This window comes from Peromyscus californicus, unplaced genomic scaffold (assembly GCF_007827085.1).
Source record: "Peromyscus californicus insignis strain IS unplaced genomic scaffold, ASM782708v3 Scaffold_4__1_contigs__length_199733344, whole genome shotgun sequence".
Lineage (NCBI taxonomy): Eukaryota > Metazoa > Chordata > Mammalia > Rodentia > Cricetidae > Peromyscus > Peromyscus californicus.
The window spans coordinates 91,202,900-91,223,280 of NW_026294562.1; the positions used below are offsets into that span (position 1 = coordinate 91,202,900).

The window sequence follows — 20,381 nt, forward strand, 5'->3', positions numbered from 1 at the left end:
ACACACACACACACACACACACACACACACACACACACACACACACACGGCTTGGCACAAGTCAGGATCGCTGGCTCTACCCCTTGCATAGGTTCCTGTATTGATAGCATTCTCGTGTCTTGAAGAAGTCAACGAACCAAAATGGGCTCTGGTCCCGACAGACTTCTGCAGGAATCTGCGGGCTTCGACCCTCTCTCCACACTCAACTAAAGCTGCAAGTCCAAGACGACAGAGACCCAGCTTATTCTTGCGAAGCATCCATGGGTCTGGCATCGTAATTGTTTGTATGAAAAGAACAGATATAGAAACACAGGCGAGGCAGGCACAACCATGGACTCCTGCGAGACACTCATCCTAACCTCTATCTAGCCAAAAGCAATAGAGTTAGTTCCAGACTCTTTTGGCCTGACATTGGAGTCACACAGGGCAGTTTCAAAGACTCATGCTGGCTAGTGTGCTTCTTCGTCCTAAGTTCTGGCTTGGGTTTTTGTGTTTGCCTATCTCTTTCCCATACTTGCAGGGCACCTTGGTAACTCACCAGCCAAGAGTTAAATACTGTTTCCACAGCTCTTTCCCTGGTGAAACAGAAACAAATTACCCCTCCTTACAGAGAACTGCCAACAAACTACAATTCTACTGAAGTCAAATTTGGGGGCGGGGCCATGAGTTTATCAGACTTAGTTACAGAGCCTGGGTGAGGGGGTTACCTACAGGAGTGTGGGTGACCCCAAAGCAGCCGCACTATTGGAAAGTCCTACTGCAGCATGGATGAATTCTCCTGTCTGTGTAAATGGAGCCCCCTTCAGCTACCCTTGTACAGCCTACTACTCTAGCGCCTCCAGAGACCCTGGGCAATTAGGGCAGAATTATGTATGGGGGTTGCAGGAGGGAGTGGCCAGAATTGAGAAGGGAAGCCAATGATTCTCCCAGCTCCCTCCTTCTATAAGGAAACATCTATAAGGAAACAGGCCCCATCTCTAGGTGTCTGTGTGTGGGAGCGGTTACTTTGCAAGTACTCACAGCTGCCTAGAGGAGGAGGATGGCTATTATGCTTTGAGGAGGGCGCTCTACAACACACACACACACACACACACACACACACACACACACACACACACACACACACACCTGTCCTCTAGCCACACTGATAGAATCTGACTGAACACCTGATTCAAAGGGAGCAAGAGTTTGGACTGAGCTGGAGAAACCATGGTCCAGTGCCTGGGCACTAGGCTTGCTGGTCATGCCGCATCCTGGCAGGGGTGTCTGTTTTCAGCCCCAGGCATGCTGATGAGTGACGCACATGTTGATGAGGGGTACATGCGTCTTAACTTACTTCCTATTGCTCGGGTAAGGACTAGAACCAGAAGCAACTTGGGGCAGGGGGGAAGGGTTTATTTCACCTCCTGGGTTGTAGTCCATCACGGAGGGAAGTCAAGGCAGGAGCTGATGCAGAGACCATGGAGGAACACTGCTTACTTACTGGCTGACTTCTCCTGGTTTGCTCATTTTGCTTTATTATACAACCCAGGAACACCTGCCCAAGGGTGGCACCACATGTAATGGGATGGGCTCTTCCATATCAAGCAAGAAAATGTCTCACAGGCTTGCTTCCAGGCCAACGTGATGGGGGCATTTTCTCACTTGTGTCAAGTTCACCCAAAACTAAGCAACACAACATGTACTCAGAGGGACAGAGGGACAGAGGGCCTGATCTGTCGTGTGTGTGTGTGTGTGTGTGTGTGTGTGTGTGTGTGTGTATGTGAGAGAGAGACAGAGAGAGACAGAGACAGAGACAGAGAGACTCCAAGTATCCAGAGTGAATAAAGAAGTGTCCTCAAGAGACCACCTGGGCTAGACATGATAGTACACACCCATAATCCCAGCACCCAGGAAGTGAAGACAGGAGAAGGGGTTTAATGTCATAGTCAGCTCCATAGCTAGTGAGATGGTCTCAAAGACCATGTGATAGTCTAGGCATGAAAACTCTTGGGATCTTGCATCTCTTCCCATGCCCACATGAAGTTCGGGCAAGGCCAGCTGTGCTTCCATTTGAGAAGACACTGCTGCTAAAGCCTTCTTGGAACCATTCACTGTTGTGTGTTCTAACTCGCACACTGACTAGCACGGGTTCCTGAGAACCATGGGGTCCCAGCAGAGTGTGGATTCACTTATGTCTGCTCAAGACTTGCATTTGACCTTTCTGGAACATAATAATTTTCCTAGTGCCTCTTACCAAGCAGAAGAGGAGTTGAGGTATCTGTCTACTAGTCTGGGACAATTTCTACACACACATACACACACACACACACACACACACACACACACACACACACACACACTCAGGAAACACTGAGGCAGGCCACAGTGAAGTTGTGCTTCAATTATATCACTAACCCTTCTTGCCCAGAATCTCAGACACAAGAAGACATTTTCTATACTTGCACACTATAAGCTCTGATTGAGGTGTCTAATCCACACAGCTCAAAAGCCTTCTCTGAGTCTCTATTTCTTCCTCTACTAAAGGAGGTGGTTGGAATAGAATAGTGATTCTTGAGTCTGATGGGGCACTGCAATCTCCTATGAGTTTGTTCTGAGTATTAACCAGTATCGTTTCCAGAGATTCTGACTCGAATAATTCAAGATGAAACCAAAGGGTAGGGATTGTTAAAATATCATCAGGTGATGTTAATGTAAGTGGTCCACATGTTGGTGTCGGTCATTTCAGGCTGCTTCTGGCTCTAACATTCTATGGGTCTGTCACAAATTGCTGCTAACTTTCTGTGTGCACTGAAGATGTCCGAAACATAGCAGCATCAGGCTATTCATGGAGATCTTTAAGTTGCCCATGTATGGACTTATCTATATACAACCCTCTTGGAAAATGTTATGGTCTTCTATATACTTCGGAAGCCACTGAGCACAACTGAAAGGAAGTCAGTCTTGATGGTTGAACACTGCCTCCCAGAACATGCCATCAACCAGCTGTGCAGACGGCAGAGCTGAGCTTGTACACTGATGGGGGGCTCTTCCTTGGCAGAGTCTCGACGGGGTATTGGAGTGGGAAGATAAGACATGGATGCCGATAAGGTTTCCGAACCTGGACAGAGACAGACCTCTCTCAGTGCAGGGTGTGTGTGTGTGTGTGTGTGTGTGTGTGTGTGTGTGTGTGTGTGAATTTGGCTAAGGATCATGCTCAAATATCTAGGATTGGTGAATGCATGCTGAGGCTTTTGGCAGTTTGGACGGTAAACGGTCCGTTTCCACCCCTACCAGCGAGCTCCCCTGCTTTGTCGCTCCATTCTCTTCTCTTGAAGATGGTCTCCGACTGAAACTGAGCTTTGTTGGTGACTAGGAAACCCCACAGTCCTCCCACTTCTGTCCTCCACAGTGCTGGGGATCAGATGGCCACACTCAGCTTTAAAAAAGAAAACATGTCTGGGTGTTTTCATGTGGGTGCTGAGAATTTGAACTCAGGTCCCCATTCTTAAGCACAAGTACTCTCACCCACAGGCCATCTCCTTAGCCTGACTAACTTTTAAAATAAAATCATGGTACTCTATGTTCTGTAGGATGCTTTTTCTGGAGGCCTCTTCTCTAGCCTCTGAGTGACCCACACCACTCAAAAATCCACAGGTCCTAAACCATCACCAGGCTTTCCTTGGGGGATCATATTTCTTTCCAGTCCTGTATTCTTCCCAGGCATGTTCTTGTCAGTCTGGTCCTCTTCCCTCAAGAGCCCAACACCCACCTGTGTGTTTCACAAGGTGGTTCATGTATTGCCCAGGCCCCATTGGACATCCCCTAACCAATGCACATACAGGCAGAACCCATGCTCATATAGGCAGAACCCATGCACATGCAGGCAGAACCCATGCACACACAGGCAGAACCCATACACATACAGGCAGAACCCATGCACACACAGGCAGAACCCATGCACATACAGGCAGAACCCATACACACACAGACAGAACCCATACACACACAGGCAGAACCCATACACACACAGGCAGAACCCATACACACACAGGCAGAACCCATGTGCATACAGGCAGAACCCATGAGCATACAGGCAGAACCCATGCACACACAGACAGAAACCATGCACACACAGGCAGAACCCATACACACACAAGCAGAACCCATACACACACAGGCAGAACCCATGAGCATACAGGCAGAACCCATGCACACACAGGCAGAACCCATGTGCATACAGGCAGAACCCATGAACATACAGGCAGAACCCATGCATACACAGGCAGAACCCATACACACACAGGCAGAACCCATACACATACAGGCAGAACCCATACACACACAGGCAGAACCCATACACACACAGGCAGAACCCATACACACAGAGGCAGAACCCATGAGCATACAGGCAGAACCCATGCACACACAGGCAGAACCCATGTGCATACAGGCAGAACCCATGAGCATACAGGCAGAACCCATACATACACAGGCAGAACCCATGAGCATACAGGCAAAACCCATGCACATACAGGCAGAACCCATGCACACACAGGCAGAACCCATGCACACACAGGCAGAATCCATGCACACACAGGCAGAACCCATGCACATTCAGGCAGAACCCATTCACATACAGGCAGAACCCATGCACACACAGGCAGAACCCATACACATACAGGCAGAACCCATGTGCATACAGGCAGAACCCATGAGCATACAGGCAGAACCCATGCACACACAGGCAGAACCCATGCACATACAGGCAGAACCCATACACACACAGACAGAACCCATGCACACACAGGGAGAACCCATACACACACAGGCAGAACCCATACACACACAGGCAGAATCCATGTGCATACAGGCAGAACCCATGAGCATACAGGCAGAACCCATACACACACAGACAGAAACCATGCACACACAGGCAGAACCCATACACACACAGGCAGAACCCATACACACACAGGCAGAACCCATGAGCATACAGGCAGAACCCATGCACACACAGGCAGAACCCATACACATACAGGCAGAACCCATGTGCATACAGGCAGAACCCATGCATACACAGGCAGAACCCATACACACACAGGCAGAACCCATACACACACAGGCAGAACCCATACACACACAGGCAGAACCCATGAGCATACAGGCAGAACCCATGCACACACAGGCAGAACCCATGTGCATACAGGCAGAACCCATTCACATACAGGCATAACCCATGCACACACAGGCAGAACCCATGCACACACAGGCAATACCCAGGCACGCACAGGCAGAACCCATGCACACTCAGGCAGAACCCATACACATACAGGCAGAACCCATGCATACACAGGCAGAACCCATGCACACACAGGCAATACCCATGCACATACAGGCAGAACCCATGCACATTCAGGCAGAACCCATACACGTACAGGCAGAACCCATGCACACACAGGCAGAACCCATGCACACACAGGCAGAACCCATACACACACAGGCAGAACCCATGAGCATACAGGCAGAACCCATGCACACACAGGCAGAACTCATGTGCATACAGGCAGAACCCATGTGCATACAGGCAGAACCCATGCATACACAGGCAGAACCCATACACACACAGGCAGAACCCATACACACACAGGCAGAACCCATACACACAGAGGCAGAACCCATGAGCATACAGGCAGAACCCATGCACACACAGGCAGAACCCATGTGCATACAGGCAGAACCCATGAGCATACAGGCAGAACCCATGCACATTCAGGCAGAACCCATGCACACTCAGGCAGAACCCATGCACATACAGGCAGAACCCATGCACACACAGGCAGAACCCATGCACACACAGGCAATACCCATACACATACAGGCAGAACACATGCACATACAGGCAGAACCCATGTGCATACAGGCAGAACCCCTGCGCATACAGGCAGAACACATGCGCATACAGGCAGAACCCATGCACATACAGGCAGAACCCATGAACATACAGGCAGAACCCATGAGCATACAGGCAGAACTCATGCGCATATAGGCAGAACCCATGCACATACAGGCAGAACCCATGAACATACATGCAGAACCCATGTGCATACAGGCAGAACTAACTTGACTCAGTGGGTTACCAAGAGAGGACATGAACTTGTAAGGAGTTGTCTGGAAGGAGCTGAGTGGGGTTGCTGAGTAGATGTGATCAAAATACATTGTATCTGGGCCGGGCGGTGGTGGCGCACGCCTTTAATCCCAGCACTCGGGAGGCAGAGCCAGGCGGATCTCTGTGAGTTCGAGGCCAGTCTGGGCTACCAAGTGAGTTCCAGGAGAGGCGCAAAGCTACACAGAGAAACCCTGTCTCGAAAAACCAAAAAAAAAAAAAAAAAAAAAACATTGTATCTGTACATGAAAGTCTCAAAGAAGAAATTTAAAACTAAATTTTTGTAAAGAAGAGCTAGGGAAATGGCTCAGTGAGTAAGGGTGCTTGCTATGCAAGTATGAGGACCTGAGTTCAGATCCCTAGCACCCACATAAAAGGCAGGGAAAGGCTGTGCATTGAGTCTGAAGGAGCAGAGATAGGAAGATTTGGAGAACTTGCTGACCAGCTAGCCTAGCCAAGGCAGCAAGTTTCCAATTCATTGGGAGACCCTGTCTAAAGGCAGTTACATGGAGAATGATAGAGAGATAGATGCACAGGTATCCAAACTCTCACATGCATGCATAACACACACACACACACACACACACACACACACACACTAGCAAGCCCCATATGGCGACACTTACCTGTAGTTTTAGCACTCAGGAGGCAGAGCTTGAGATCACCACAGGCTTGAGGCCTCACCAGAGATATATAGCAAGACCTTGCCTCCAAAAAATATAGGTGGGGGGAATAAGATGGTTCAGAGGGTAAATGCACTTGCTGCCAAGGCTGACGACCTAAGTTCGATCCCTGGGCTCCACAAAGTAGCTGGTCCTTTGCTCTCCTCATACACACCATGAGGCTTGTACCCAACCAACGCCCACATTAATTAAAATTTGAAGTGTAGTAAGTAAATAAAAATAAAAGAGTAAGCTACATACAGGTCCAAAATCATAATACCTACACAAAATAACAAACAAGTCTTTGTGGGGTTTAAAAATCAAATTAAGGGGCTGGAGAGATGGCTCAGTGGTTAAGAGCACCAACTGCTCTTCCAGAGGTCCTGAGTTCAATTCCCAGCAACCACATGGTGGCTCACAACCATCTGTAATGAGATCTGGTACCCTCTTCTGGCCTGCAGGGACACATGCAGGCAGAATACTGTATACATAATAAATAAATAAATCTTTAAAAAAAAATCAAATTAAAATGCACAAAAGATGAAGCCTTTCTACTTGGAGGTGAGTGAGCAGTATTGAATGTCTTCAGGTCCAGCCACTCCTTGGGGAGAAATAAAAGAACGCACTTGACATTAGAGTTCGGCAAATGGAGGATCACGCAGCATAGCCATTGGGAGAAAACTGGAAAAGTAACTAAGATGTTGAGATAACGAGTGAAGATTGGCATTCAGAGCTCGGTTCAGACAGAGTTCATAAATTGTGTGTGTAATCTTTTACTTGTCACAAAGCTGTCAACTTTACTTTCACAGTGTTTTCCTTGTATTTTTCCATGTTCCTTTTAAAAAGATCATATTTCTTCCAAGCTAAGGATGAAGGCTAGCTAGCCGTCTCAGAACAGGTTACGGCAAAACTCACAAGATTCATGCCAGGGGAAGGTTTCCCTACAAGTGTCCCCTCAGAGTCAGACCATACTTGGAAATCAGATTATTGAAGACACAGTTAGAAGGACCTCAGACCCTTTATGGACCCTGAAGTACTAGGGGTGGTCTTTGAAGGCCATTCTGCCAGTGAGCATGCCCCTGAAGTATGGTGGCCAGCCCATCCAAGAAGGCTGATGTCTTTATGAGATGAGGAACATCTGGACACAGGCAAGAACAGAGAGGGCATGATAGGAAGCCGATGGTCACAAGCCAAGGAGGGCTTGGCAGAGGCATAGAAGGATCCTCATTTAGAATCTTGAGGCACCCTGGCTCAACAGACACCAGGATTTTGTACTTCCAGTGTCTACACCCAAGGGCAGCGACTCAGGCAGTCCCAGAAAGCTAACACACATCTAAGAGTCATGTGACTGTAACCTGGAATGAGCATTTTACCCAGAGATCTGGGTCCCAATCTGTAACCAGAACTTGTTGACCACAGTGACATACATGGGGAGGGACCAGAAGAGCCTGCCAGAGTCTCTCTGATCATGGATAGGGAAGTGTGCTTTCAGGAGGAAGGCCATGTGTGTGGTATGAAAGACTCTGGAAAGTGTGAGGAGGGGCATAGTTCTAATGTGAGGGGTCATCTACATATCCTCCTTAGGGACTCTGGGGTCTTAGCAGAGGCCTTTGAAAGCCAGTCTTCTGGCATGTACTCTGAAGAATAATGGGTACTAGTCTAGGAAGATCAATGTCCTTTTGAGAAAAAAAAAATCTGAATACAGGTGTATTCTGGAGTTGTTGGTGCGGTTATAAAAAGCCTTGCTGTGCATACTCAAGGGCTCTGGGTTGTAGTGGTGGCCTTGGAAGACCAGCCTGCCAATGGGCATGGGAAGAAGAGGATGGGAGGCCTCAAGCATGTTTGGGAACATAGTAGACAGAGGGTGGGATGAATTTTGTTTTGTTTTCTGAGACAGGGTCTCACTGTGTAGCCCCAACTAGTCTAGAGCTCACCCTATAGACCAGGCCGACCTCCAACTCACAGAGATCCATCTGTCTCTGCTTCTCAAGTGCTGGGATTAAGTGTGTACAGCATCCCCAGCCAGAGGTGGGATGTCTTTGAGGGTTACACAGATGGACGTGGGGGGGGGGAAGAGCTCCAGGTTCTTGAAACAGATGATGCACTTAGTTAGGAGTCTCACGTGAACTGTAGACATACAGAGGGATTTCTCTCCCTGAGTAGAATAGCTGACTACCAGCTACAGAAGCAAATCTCTAATATCAGTAGCTGAGACATAAATCAGCCAATGGATGACTTGAGAACATGGCTAAGAACAGTAGCAGCAGTTAAGTTTATGTGCGTATATGAATACATATTTATAGATGTGTAAGTGCACATGTGCTTGTGAGTACGTGTTGTAGAACATGGTCCTCCAAGCAAAGCAAATGTCATCTTCATCAGATCAGCCTTTTAAGAACCCATCACAATTGGGCCTGTGAACTGTTGACATTCCCCCATAGGAGGGGGAGGGTCGGGTCACTGGACTCTCATCTAATAGTCCAGCCACCCTTCCCAGCCATTTGTTTGAGTTTTTGCCTAATGGCACATGGCTTCTGGGTCTGGGAAAGTGATAGAGTATATAGTCCAGGAAAGGTTAACAGAAAGGGACTTTATCTATGCAACTAAGGGTAGCCATCATCCATTTTAGGTGCAGACTTTACAGGGTGGCTGCTTTGAGCCCTCTATACTCCTGCTCTGTAAGGGAGTCCGATGAACTCATTGGTTTCCCAGGGTAAACTTTGGTTTGTCCTTGACCTTATAATGAGTAGGCAGATGTTTACATCTCCCCTGGAAGAAAAATGTCTCTACAGTTCACAAGCACCTGTACATTTGAGTATGCAGAGTCCAGAGGAGGACAACATAATCCACTTGTTTTGTTGCTACAAGCCACAGCAGAAATATGAAGTAGAAATTCAGCTGATTATTACAAAGCTATCAGGAAGAATCAAAGAATTCTTCCAGAGGAATCCAAATCTCAGGGAGTATTTGGTGTTATTCGGCTTTTAATATATCAGCTGTTTCCTGCTATGAACTTCTTGTGTGCTCTCATACCTTCCCCAAGAACTTCTAACAGTGTATTTTATCTGATATACTTCTCTAGCATCCAAAGCCAAAAGGCAGACAGGAAAAAACATTTCAGACCAACCACTGAGTCTCCTGAATTAAGACAAACACCCTTACAGAGACACCAGAGACACTGCCTGTCTCCTAGGCCTAGGAGACAGGCTAACATAGGTGCATAGCTTTGTTTCTTGTGCAAATGAAGCTCAGATCCTCCTTTCTCTCACAGCCCAAATGGTATTCCAGAGCAATTGATGCAGAACAAAAGGTTTTTTTGCACATCAGGTGTAGTGCAGCTATGAGGCAGGTTTCCTAGCTCCAAGCAGAGTTGCCCCGCCCTGCCAGTATATGGAGACATAGAAGTAGAGAGGCAGTTACATTTTAGTGACTTACAGACTCTTTTACCTAATGACCTGTAAGATTGTAGTTTGAGCACATTTACGATAAACTCGTAACGTTTCACCTAACCACTTATAAGAATGTATTTTGAGCACATAAATTCACTTTCTGACTTATTCCAGGCCTTATAAGACCCCATCTCTTTTATTCACTCCTTTTGGGTTGCAAATGAAGCTGACTTGGAAGCCTTGCATGGTATTGTAAGTTAGTTAAGGCTTGCAAGGTAGTAGACGGGTCATGGGAAAAGGAACGGGAAGGAATGAGGATGGAGAAGAGCGAAGATGAAGATGAGGATGGAGACGAAAAGAACTTAGAGTTATGAGGACAGGAAAAAAAGGGACCAGAGAGGAGATAAGTATGAGTACAGAACTGAAGTGGTGTAGATGGAATCTTGTCTCAGAGGAATAAAGTAAATGGACTGTAGAGCTCCGTGTACTTAGAGTCATTCCCTCAGATTATCCCTGCCATTTGTATGTCTTTCCCAGGACTTTGGGAGAAATCTCAGGGCAGGCCGTCAAGGAAATTTCAATATTTTGTTGTTGTTTTTGAGACAGTGGCTCTCATTGATCTGGAGTTGTCCATTTGGCTAGGTTGGTGGCCAGTGAGTCCCAGGGACTTAGATGTCTCGATCTCCCTAGTGCTGGGATTTAAGTACCAAGCACCTAGCTTTTAAGGACAAAAGAAAGCAGGTGTGAGTCACTTTACAACTGGGTCTCACATTGTGGCTTGGACTATCATCCCCAATCTATTGTCCCCTCTCCTCTGCCCCTTCCCAGATCACTGTAACTTGGAACCAAGATTTCTCTGCTATGATAGTAACGGCTTCCTTCTACACACCATCTCCAGACTTGTGTGGCCATCAGGAAAAAGAGTGCTTGCACCAGTGTTTGCTGGGGAGATACTAAAGCTGTTGAGAACTGAGGCATTTCCTGGAGGAAGGCCAGGGGTGTGTGAAATGGAACAAAATCTGCAGGCAGCTTCTTTGGGAAACCCTGAATGGTGGGCTCAAAGCACAGCTGGCTAGCGGGCAAGGAAGGGGCTGGACAACTTGTCATCAGAGGCCAGGCCAGAGAGATGACCCAGAGCAGTTCATACACAAACCATTATCCAGGAGGCAGTCCTGGAAGGAGTGTACCACCTGACCTGGCATCAGTCTATGTCTCCCATGCAGGAAACTGCCCCTTCTGACCTGAGATTCTGTGGGTCCTTTTCAGGCTCTGCTGTTGGGACTGAGCCACTGACTCCAATTACAAAGTTAAATGCTGACTGTTCCCATTTTAAAGTGTTTGTCTTTTTTCTTTTAAGATTTATTTATTTTTATATTATGTATATTAGTGTTTTCCTGCATGTATGTTTGTACACCATGTGCATGCCAGGTGCCTATGGAGGCCAGAAGAAGACAATGGATCCCTTGGAACTACAATTACAGATGGTTGTGAGCCACCACATGGGTGCTGGGAATCAAACCCAGATGCTCTGTCAAAGCAGCAAGTGTCTTTAACCTCTGAGCTATCTCTCCAGCCCTGGCTTTTCCATTTAAAAACTATACACAACAGGAACCTTGAGGGAGGAAGTGGGGGGGGGGAGATCAGTCCTGTGTCACAGATGGAGACATCAAGGCACACTGAGGTTCTGGGGCATCCAGGGAGCAGTACTGAGCAGGAACTAGAATCCTAACTGAGCTACCTATCTCTCAGGGGCTGTGCTTAGAAGGAATATGCTTATTGAACTGCTGGACTATTTCAAAATTATTCTCTTAAGGTCTTGTTTACATATGCATGTATGTGAGTACTGCTCCCACACCTTTCTGTGTGTATCAAATTACTGTGGACGTATCTTCTATTATTCTAGGATGAGGAGGGAACTGAAGTCACGTGCCACCACACCACTGCTCAGCATCAGGCTGTTGGCTCTGGTGTCACACAGGACCATGAGGGCTTTTCCAATGACTGACGTCCCGTCTCCCTCCTGGAATGCCTTGAGCTTCTATGTAGTCCCCCTGAAAGCCGGCAAGAGCCACCTCTCCTCACACTCACTCCAAACCCTCTGTCAGTTCCTTTCCTTTCACATGCCCCTTTGTTCTTCAGCACCGGATGTAATCCTTTCTTTAAAACGTATTTATTTATTATTGTGTGTGGTTGTGTGTAGGTGTGTGCACACAGCTATGCGCTCACTCTGGCATGCCACTGCGTCTCCTCTAATGCTTTCTTTCAGCCTTATTCCCTTGAAACAGGATTTGTCACTGAACACAAAATTTGCCCTAAAAGCTCGACCAGCTGGGCAGTGAGTCTGTCTCTACCCGACAAGTGCAGCCATGCCTGGCTTTCACACAGGTGCTGGGAATATAAACCCAGGCCCCCATGCTCGCACAGCAAGCATTCAGACCCGCTGAGCATCTCTCCAGCACCCATCTCACACCACAAATCTTTTTTTTTGAGACAGGGTCTTATGTATCTAGGCTGGCCTGGAACTCACCATATGGCTGAGGCTGTCCCTGAGCTCCTGCTTTCAGCTCCCAGGTATTGGGACGACAGGTATAGGCCACCACGCCAGGTTAGGACTGGTGCATGATTCCCATGACACTCACATTCAAACCCAGGTTCACAACTCCATCAGCATGTGAGATAAAGAAGAGGCATCTCCCTAGCCTAGGGAGGGATGTAGTAACACGACATTGTCCTAGACAAAGTTCATGATAGAGAACAGCACAGTTGGTGGGTAGGGGTGGGGGAAAAAATAAAATACGGCATTGCATTTTAAGTGAGTTCATGATTTATGTCAGGCTACATCTCTAGCTATCCCAGGGAGCATGCAGCAGGTTGGACTTTGGAGAGGTGCAGCAGAGCTAGGTAACTTGACAGTTCTGGATCACTAGTTGCATGTTGGGACACACACACACACACACACACACACACACACACACACACACACACAAGCAGCACAAAATACTGGATCAAGTGGCAGCCTGGGCTGTGTCCCCAGGTTTACCTTGACAGAATGGGTGCTAGCACGTTGTTTGTGAGGACTGGTGGTGGAAACCCACCTGAAGCAGGAAGGGAAAGTGCAGGCACACGGGGCAGGAGGCTGGAGGGGGTGCAGAGTAGGGCTGTGCAGCCTGGAGATGTAGGCCCCAGACTCCTGAAGCCACAGCTGGGTTGGGTCCCTACAGACGTGAACGACGCTGACGACGATGGTCATTAGTTGAGTACCTGAGCCTCTTTGTGTCTCAGGCTCATCCTCTGAAAATTCAGACAATGCTTACCCAGGACTGCATTTTCAGAAGGAGACAGATTGCTAGGCAGAGTTTACAGAGCCCAACAGGTGGGGCCAGTTGAATTTGCAGTGTTAACGGGGTCCAGGGGCTGCCCTGGTCAGCAATATTGTCATGGGTTTTGCATTCTTTTTTCTTTCTTTCCTTTTTTGTGGTGCTGAGGGTCAAACCTAGAACCTTATATTTTCTTTCCCTTCCCCCTTTCTTCCTTTATTTCTTCCTCTCCTCCCTTTCCTCCTCCCTAGTCTGTAGAAATGAGCTGAGAGGAGCATAATTCTCAGGCATAATTACCCAGCCTACTCCTGAAGGCTCGGGATGGTGATCTGTAACAGGTAGAGAAAGGTGGAGTCTGTCTGCCTCAGGACCACTGAGAAAGTAGCTGAGTCCCAACAGATTCCCAAAAACACCAGTCAAGCATCAGAGGTGGCCAGCTCTGTCTCTTCGCCTTATAGGTCAGTGTCTACAAAGCATTTCCCATTGACAGCCAATGAGAAAAGCAAATCCTTTCAAACAGTGGACCAGAGCTTTCTCAAGATACAGGGAGACTGAGTGGAGTGGGGAGTGTTCCCGGGACTGACCGGTTAATGTTCCGATGTGGCCATCCAGGTGCATTACGACTTACATTCTATACATGGACATGTGCTGAGGTTAAGAATGAAAGCAAAACAAACTTGATCCTCAAAGACTGTGAGTGGAAGAAAGCAGCCAGCTCTGTGCAGAAGGGTGTGCCCCTGGTGAATAAGTGGAATTCAAAACCAGTCTTCCCCAGGCAAGAGAATGAGAGGACCAGGCAGGCTGGGGTAAGGACAGCCTCATCCCTCCCCCACGATGGCATTGAAAATACCTTTCTTTGTTGAGAGAACACACCTGAGCCGAGCTCGCTCCACCTCTCCCCCTGGAATCCAAGGAGAGGCTGGGCAGGTCAATCCTTCCAGGTGCCTAGTGTAATGAGAGGCCTCGTGCTAATTTCCAGACGCCCGTACGAAATTAAGGCTTTGTCCAGGCTCTTTCACTGAGAAGAAAGAGATGAAATGAACGCTACCCTCAGAGGGGCCAGGCAAGCCCACATGAATATGTTTTGATTCCTGAGACACAAAACCATTTATTTGAGGGTTCATTTCGGTATTTAGAGCCATGCACATAGAACACGTTTCCAGCGACATGAATAGCTACCAATTGTTGCGGCAGATTAATCTCTTACAAGCATGTCAGCAGCAAGGTGAGGGGAAACAGGAGACTTTGCCCCCACGTGAACCTTCTGAGGACCATCAGTTCCCACATTCATCGACTGCCACTTTCTCCTTCATGCGGTGGCGCCAGCTGCCCCCTGCCACCTCTGCCCAGCCGAGGTGGTTTCTCTGATCAGCCACCTGGGTGGGGCATGCTGCCATTTTCAGTTTGGAAGGAGAAGCCTATCAATCTGCTGCCTGGGAAGAGAGACATCACCGAATTGTCATTTGCCCTCCGAACGCAGGAAACATCAATTGCATCGCAGTTCATCAGAGTTGGCACCACCTGCCACTTCCTTTCTCAGCGGTAATTAACATGCTGTAGCTCACCGTTGATTGATTCCAAGCAGCCTGACGCTGCCAACAAGGAGGTCTAGATGAAATGCTACAACCTGATAGGATTTTTCACAGTTTTAGCAACACGAACTTATTTTTATTGCCAGACTACAATAGTCTGGGAGAGAAGCTTTTTTTTTTTTTTTTTTTTTTTTTTTTTTTTTTTTTTTTAAGCTCTTTATGCTTTTCTTGGGGGATGGCAGTGAGTTCCCGACCTGTGTATCTCTTTGGCTTTGGAGGTGGAGAAGAGGACAAAGTTCTTTTCTGTAGCCTAGCACCCAACACTCTACCAGCACTCAGAGAATGTTGAATAAGTAGATCAATAGATGGGCGGTTGAAGAGACCACACTTAAGAACAATTCTTGATCCAGCGTGGGTAAAATTCTGAGCTTGTGATTATCAAAACCTGTCTGGCTTGATTTCAATGCCATGGGAGACTGACGGTGAAATATGACCCAAGGCTGGAGCTCAGTTTCTTCTTGACTATCTACCCTGGGGCTCTTCTGTAGAGCAGCACAGAATCCTTTCATAATCCTTCTCCATTACACAAAGGAATTGTCTTCAAGATGTGCTTTGTGCATTTTGAGGGTCTAGAACATTCTCTGTTGTAAGGAATCAAACCCTTTTAGGTAGCCCAGCAGCCACAGTATAATAACCCAGCAGTAAGACCAAGAATCACCCTCTTTCCTGGTCATTTTAAGAGAATCGCTATTGCTCTAACTAGTAAAGTTAAGCACCAATTCTTCCTCACAGTGACACCCTAGGTACCACCAACTCACATCCTCTGATAGATACACGCAGACATCAGACAGTGTGCTTTCATCTAACTGGGAAAATGAAAACTGGGGTTACACATCTCTTTCTCAAAATGAGCTCATTCTTGTGTATCCAATATTCTCAATGCCTGGAGGGGGGGCGGAAAAATATTTTTTGAGACAAGGTCTGTCTATGTAATCTTGGCTGGTATGGAACTCATTATGTAAATCAGGCTCTCTTTGAACTCAAAGAGATCCACCAGCCTCTGCTTCCTGAGTGCTGGGATAAAAGGTATGTACCACCATGCCTGGCTGAAAATATTATTTTGGTGACCTCTATACATCTTTATTACTATGCAAATCACTGCCTCAAACATCTTGGCATTATGCTGTTTATATGGTAATATCTTTGTTTTGAAAGGTCCTCTTTAAATGATAACCTAGGAGAATCTGAATGATGAGAAATCACATGACCCATGCCCACTACATATGTAAATACACAAAAATAAATAGCCAGAAGATGCAGCATTTGTAGGTTAGTAGGTAGATAGGAAAATGCCTCCACTGTTTCCTAGTATTAGAACTGAACACACTAGAGGACTTGATTCTAAAAAATAAAAACAAAAACAAAAAGGAAAGAGAAGGGAGTAAAGACAACTGCTGGACTTCAGTGTGCCGTAGAGGGTTGTGCTTAACTACTCCCCAAAACACTGGCCGACAGGGGCCATCTACATGCATCTCGATCTGACTTATCCCCAGCCAGCTTGGACCATACAGACAACCTCTCAGATGGAAGTAATTAATGAGTCAACTTAGATTGAGAAAAATCCAGTCCCCAGTTACAACCAACAGCTACCAAGCACCTTTGTCTAATGAAACATTTAAACACTCATAGATATGAGTGGCCAGATACACACTGAAGAGTCCTGTAGTCTCTCTCATGACTAGTGGTTAAAGCTTTTAAGAATTCCATGAAAGGAAGCAATCCAATATTTTATGACAAACACATCACCACTCTAAGTCTTCTTCCATCCTCGTATGCACTGTCCAAATACTCAAGGAAGGCCGACTGTTGGCATGGCCACTCCATCCACAGAAAATGTCACACACACACACACACACACACACACACACACACACACACACACACACGATTCAATTTGGAGTTAGATAAATGACAACGCTGCCTTCAGTTCTCCCTGGAAGTCAGAAGTGGTTTTGTCCTTGTCCCAAAGAGGTCGTGCACTTAAGATGACCACAGGTGACCATGGAGAAGCCGCCTCCCCTGGTACCACAGTGTGTTTTTTAGTAGCAGTATCAGCTCACCAGTGTTTTATCAACAAATGAAAGCTTCCCTTTCTGCCGTCACCAAAGCTTCCTCAAAAAGTACTTTAAAACCCTTCATTTCCTAAAAGCACTTATTATGGTCCAGGGCTAGAAGCCGAGTATTGTGGGAACAACAGGCTTCTTAAGGTAGCGGATTTGGTGAAAACCAAGAACCCTGCTGGCATGAACTTAAAGTTTTATTTCCTTTTTTCTTTTTCAAAAAAAAATTAAATTAAGGCTCAAATGTTTTGTTCAACTCTCATTGCTTATGTATATTATATTAAGGCTTATAAATATACCTGGTAAATTAAATTCACCCTGGATTGAATTAACACCTGCTATATGAGTTATTGGCTTTATTTAATCAGTAATCTCAGGGTTTCTCTGCTTTCTCTGGAAACACAATTTAAATATTAAGCTAATCTTTAAACTGCCGCTGCTGCGTCCTGACATTTGGAAACTGGTCAGCCGTGCAAAAAAGACAAATATGGACGTATTAATGAAAAGGCATTTCTTAAAAGTCTTAAAACATGTAACTCAATGAATTATAAAGAAAAATGACAAAGGCGGCAGGGAGGTCAAGCCTGTGTGACTTTCCAGGGAGCAAACAATGCTGGGCGTCTGCCAAGATCACCTCCACTCTCAGGACGACGGGCTCCTGTGCACTGCCAGGCTCAAGGGACTTGGTCATTTTTTCATTACAGACTTAGGAAAAAAATCTTGGGAAGCCATAACAGATATAAGACCTATCAGAGATGTTTGTTTTTTGAGACAGGGTCTCCTTGTATAACGCAGGCTGGCCTGGAACTCACAGCAATTCTCCTGCCTCAGCTTTCCTCAGCAGGGATTATAGACATGAACTACAATATGGAGCTCATATGAGAGGCATTTAATTTTTTCCCTTCTTTCTTTCCTTTCTTCTGTTCTTTCTTTTTTTAAGCAGTAAGGCCTAAATTCAGGGCCTGGGTGAGAAAGTGTGGTGTTCTTGGCTCTCTGGCTCCAATGGGGGAAGGGCACCTCAAGTCCTGCTGAGCTGACAGCCTCTGGAGAGAACGAAGTTTTCAAAGTGTTGGTCTTGGGTCCTTTCTTTGACCCTCTGTTCCTCCAGGGAGTCCACAAGCTTGTTTCTTTGCTCGATCACCTGCATCATCTCCTCGAATATTTCTTGCTCCTCCTTTAGATCACTCTCATCTTTCTGGCCCTCTAAAGAAAAGAAGAAGAAAGAAAAATCAGTGCTCGGGTAAGACTGGGGCCAGGGGAATTCTTAGCGTGGGAGTTCATAGTTGTTCTGGGCTCGTTATGTCCTATGATTACAAGGAAGTGAACTTAACACCAGGAACTGCCCTTAAAGCCACAGAGGAGAGAGGGAATGCTTTGTGCAGGAGTCAGCTTGGATTTCACATGTGTGCATTTGTGTGTGTGCCTGTGTGTGCACAGGTGCATGTGTGTGTGTGTTTGTGCATATGTGTGTTCACATATGTGTGCACATGTGTATGTGTGTGTTTTTGCATGTGTGTGTATATGAGTGTGTAGTGGGGAAGGGCACTTGAGAGAGAAGTTAATGCAGCCACACCCTGTCAAGCCTCAACCCTCCTTCCCCTCCTGATTCTCCTGACTCTATGTCCAAAGTCCTGGGATTATAGGCATGCACCACCATGGCATGTGTGTGGAGGTCTAAGGACAACTTTCAGGAGCTGGCTCTTGGGTTCCACCTTGTTCTAGGCAAGGTCCCTCTTGTTCTTTGCTGCTGGGATTACAGGCATGCACCACTATGGCTGCCTTGTATACCTTTCTTAACAATGTCATATAATGCAGCCCTATAGGGTTTCATAGACACAGAAATGGCTCAGCAGATAAAGGTACTTACTATCAAGTCCAATGACCTTAACTCAATTCCTAGGATGCACATAGTGGAAGGAGAGGACCAGCCCCCACAAACTGTCCTCTGACCTCCACATATGTGTTTTGGCATGTGTGTCCTCCCCCTACCCCACAGAGATAAATAAAAGTGTAGTTTTGTTTAAAAAAAGAAATACATAGTCTGAGCCAGGTATGGTGGGGCTTGCCTGTCATCCCAGTACTTGGGAGGCTGAGGAAGGCTGCAATTTAAGGCTAGCCTCAGCTACAGAGGGAGACCTTGAATTTGACACAGAGAGAGGGGGGGAGAGGGGAAGGGAGGAGGAGGAGGAGGAGGAGGAGGAGGAGGAGGAAGAGGAGGAGGAGGAGGAGACGAAGAAGAAGAAGACGAAGACGAAGACGAAGAAGAAGAAGAAGAAGAAGAAGAAGAAGAAGAAGAAGAAGAAGAAGAAGAAGAAGAAGAAGAAGAAGAAGAAGAAGAAGAAAGCTTGCAAATTGCTTCCATGGGTGGGAGATGAGTTTGTGATCTCCTACTAAATTGGAGCCCAGCTCTCACCTTGAGCTCACTATTTCTGTTCACTGTGACTTGGGCAGGGAATATTCTTATTACCATTTCTAGTGCCCAGCAGAGCCAGGCCTGGCTTCTCTGTGGCCCCCAATAACTTTTACAGTCCTCATGTATTGTGATGACTGATCTGGCTATTGGTCTCCCCATTGAGATCACAAACTCCCAGTGGGGAGGGGCTGGTCTTTGCCATGTGCTAAACCTGTTCTACCTCTTCAATAAATATTTGCTAAGTGAATGGATAACTAAGCAAATACATGGATACCATGGTGCTTGCCGGGCATGGTGGTGTACATGCCTGGAACCCTAGCACGTGAGAGGGTGAGCGGCATAGTTTTAATAGGAAAATCTCCCCTACAGGCTCATGAGTTTCAACACTTGGTTCCTACCTGGTGGCAGGAAGCAGAGATAGGCCAGGAAGCAGAACAAGACTATAAACCTCACCCTTCCCCTGACAGTGACCCAGTTCCTCCTGTGAGGCCCCACCTCCCGAAAGATCAGAAAACCTTCCAAAGCAATGCCACCACAGACCTGCCAGACACCATGCCTCCCAGCCATGGTGGCTGTGCCCCCTCAAACTGTGAGACAAAACAAACCTCTTCAGGGATTTGGTCACAGCCATGAGAAAAGTAGTGACTATACAGAGGCAGGAAGACTAGATGTTCAAGGCCAGCTTGGGCTACATAACAAGACTCCACCTTAATAAAAATACATTTAAAAATTAAATAAATTGCTTTATTTCTATCAACACATGGGATGAAGTAAATGTGGCCCTCACAACTGAGTGATACCAA

The 20,381-nt window shown here is 46.8% G+C and overlaps 1 protein-coding gene across 2 annotated transcripts in view; it reads right to left on the reverse strand.

The window, feature by feature from the left end:
- Window positions 1–17,506: 17,506 nt before the first annotated feature.
- The window catches only part of LOC128095616 (F-actin-monooxygenase MICAL2-like), a 48,057-nt gene continuing 45,182 nt past the window's right edge, over window positions 17,507–20,381 (reverse strand). For both annotated transcript variants that reach the window (XM_052714754.1, XM_052714753.1), the window contains exon 11: window positions 17,507–18,368. In XM_052714754.1, coding sequence (XP_052570714.1) covers window positions 18,184–18,368 — 185 coding nt within the window. In that variant the 3' untranslated portion in view covers window positions 17,507–18,183. The remainder of the gene's footprint in view (window positions 18,369–20,381) is intronic.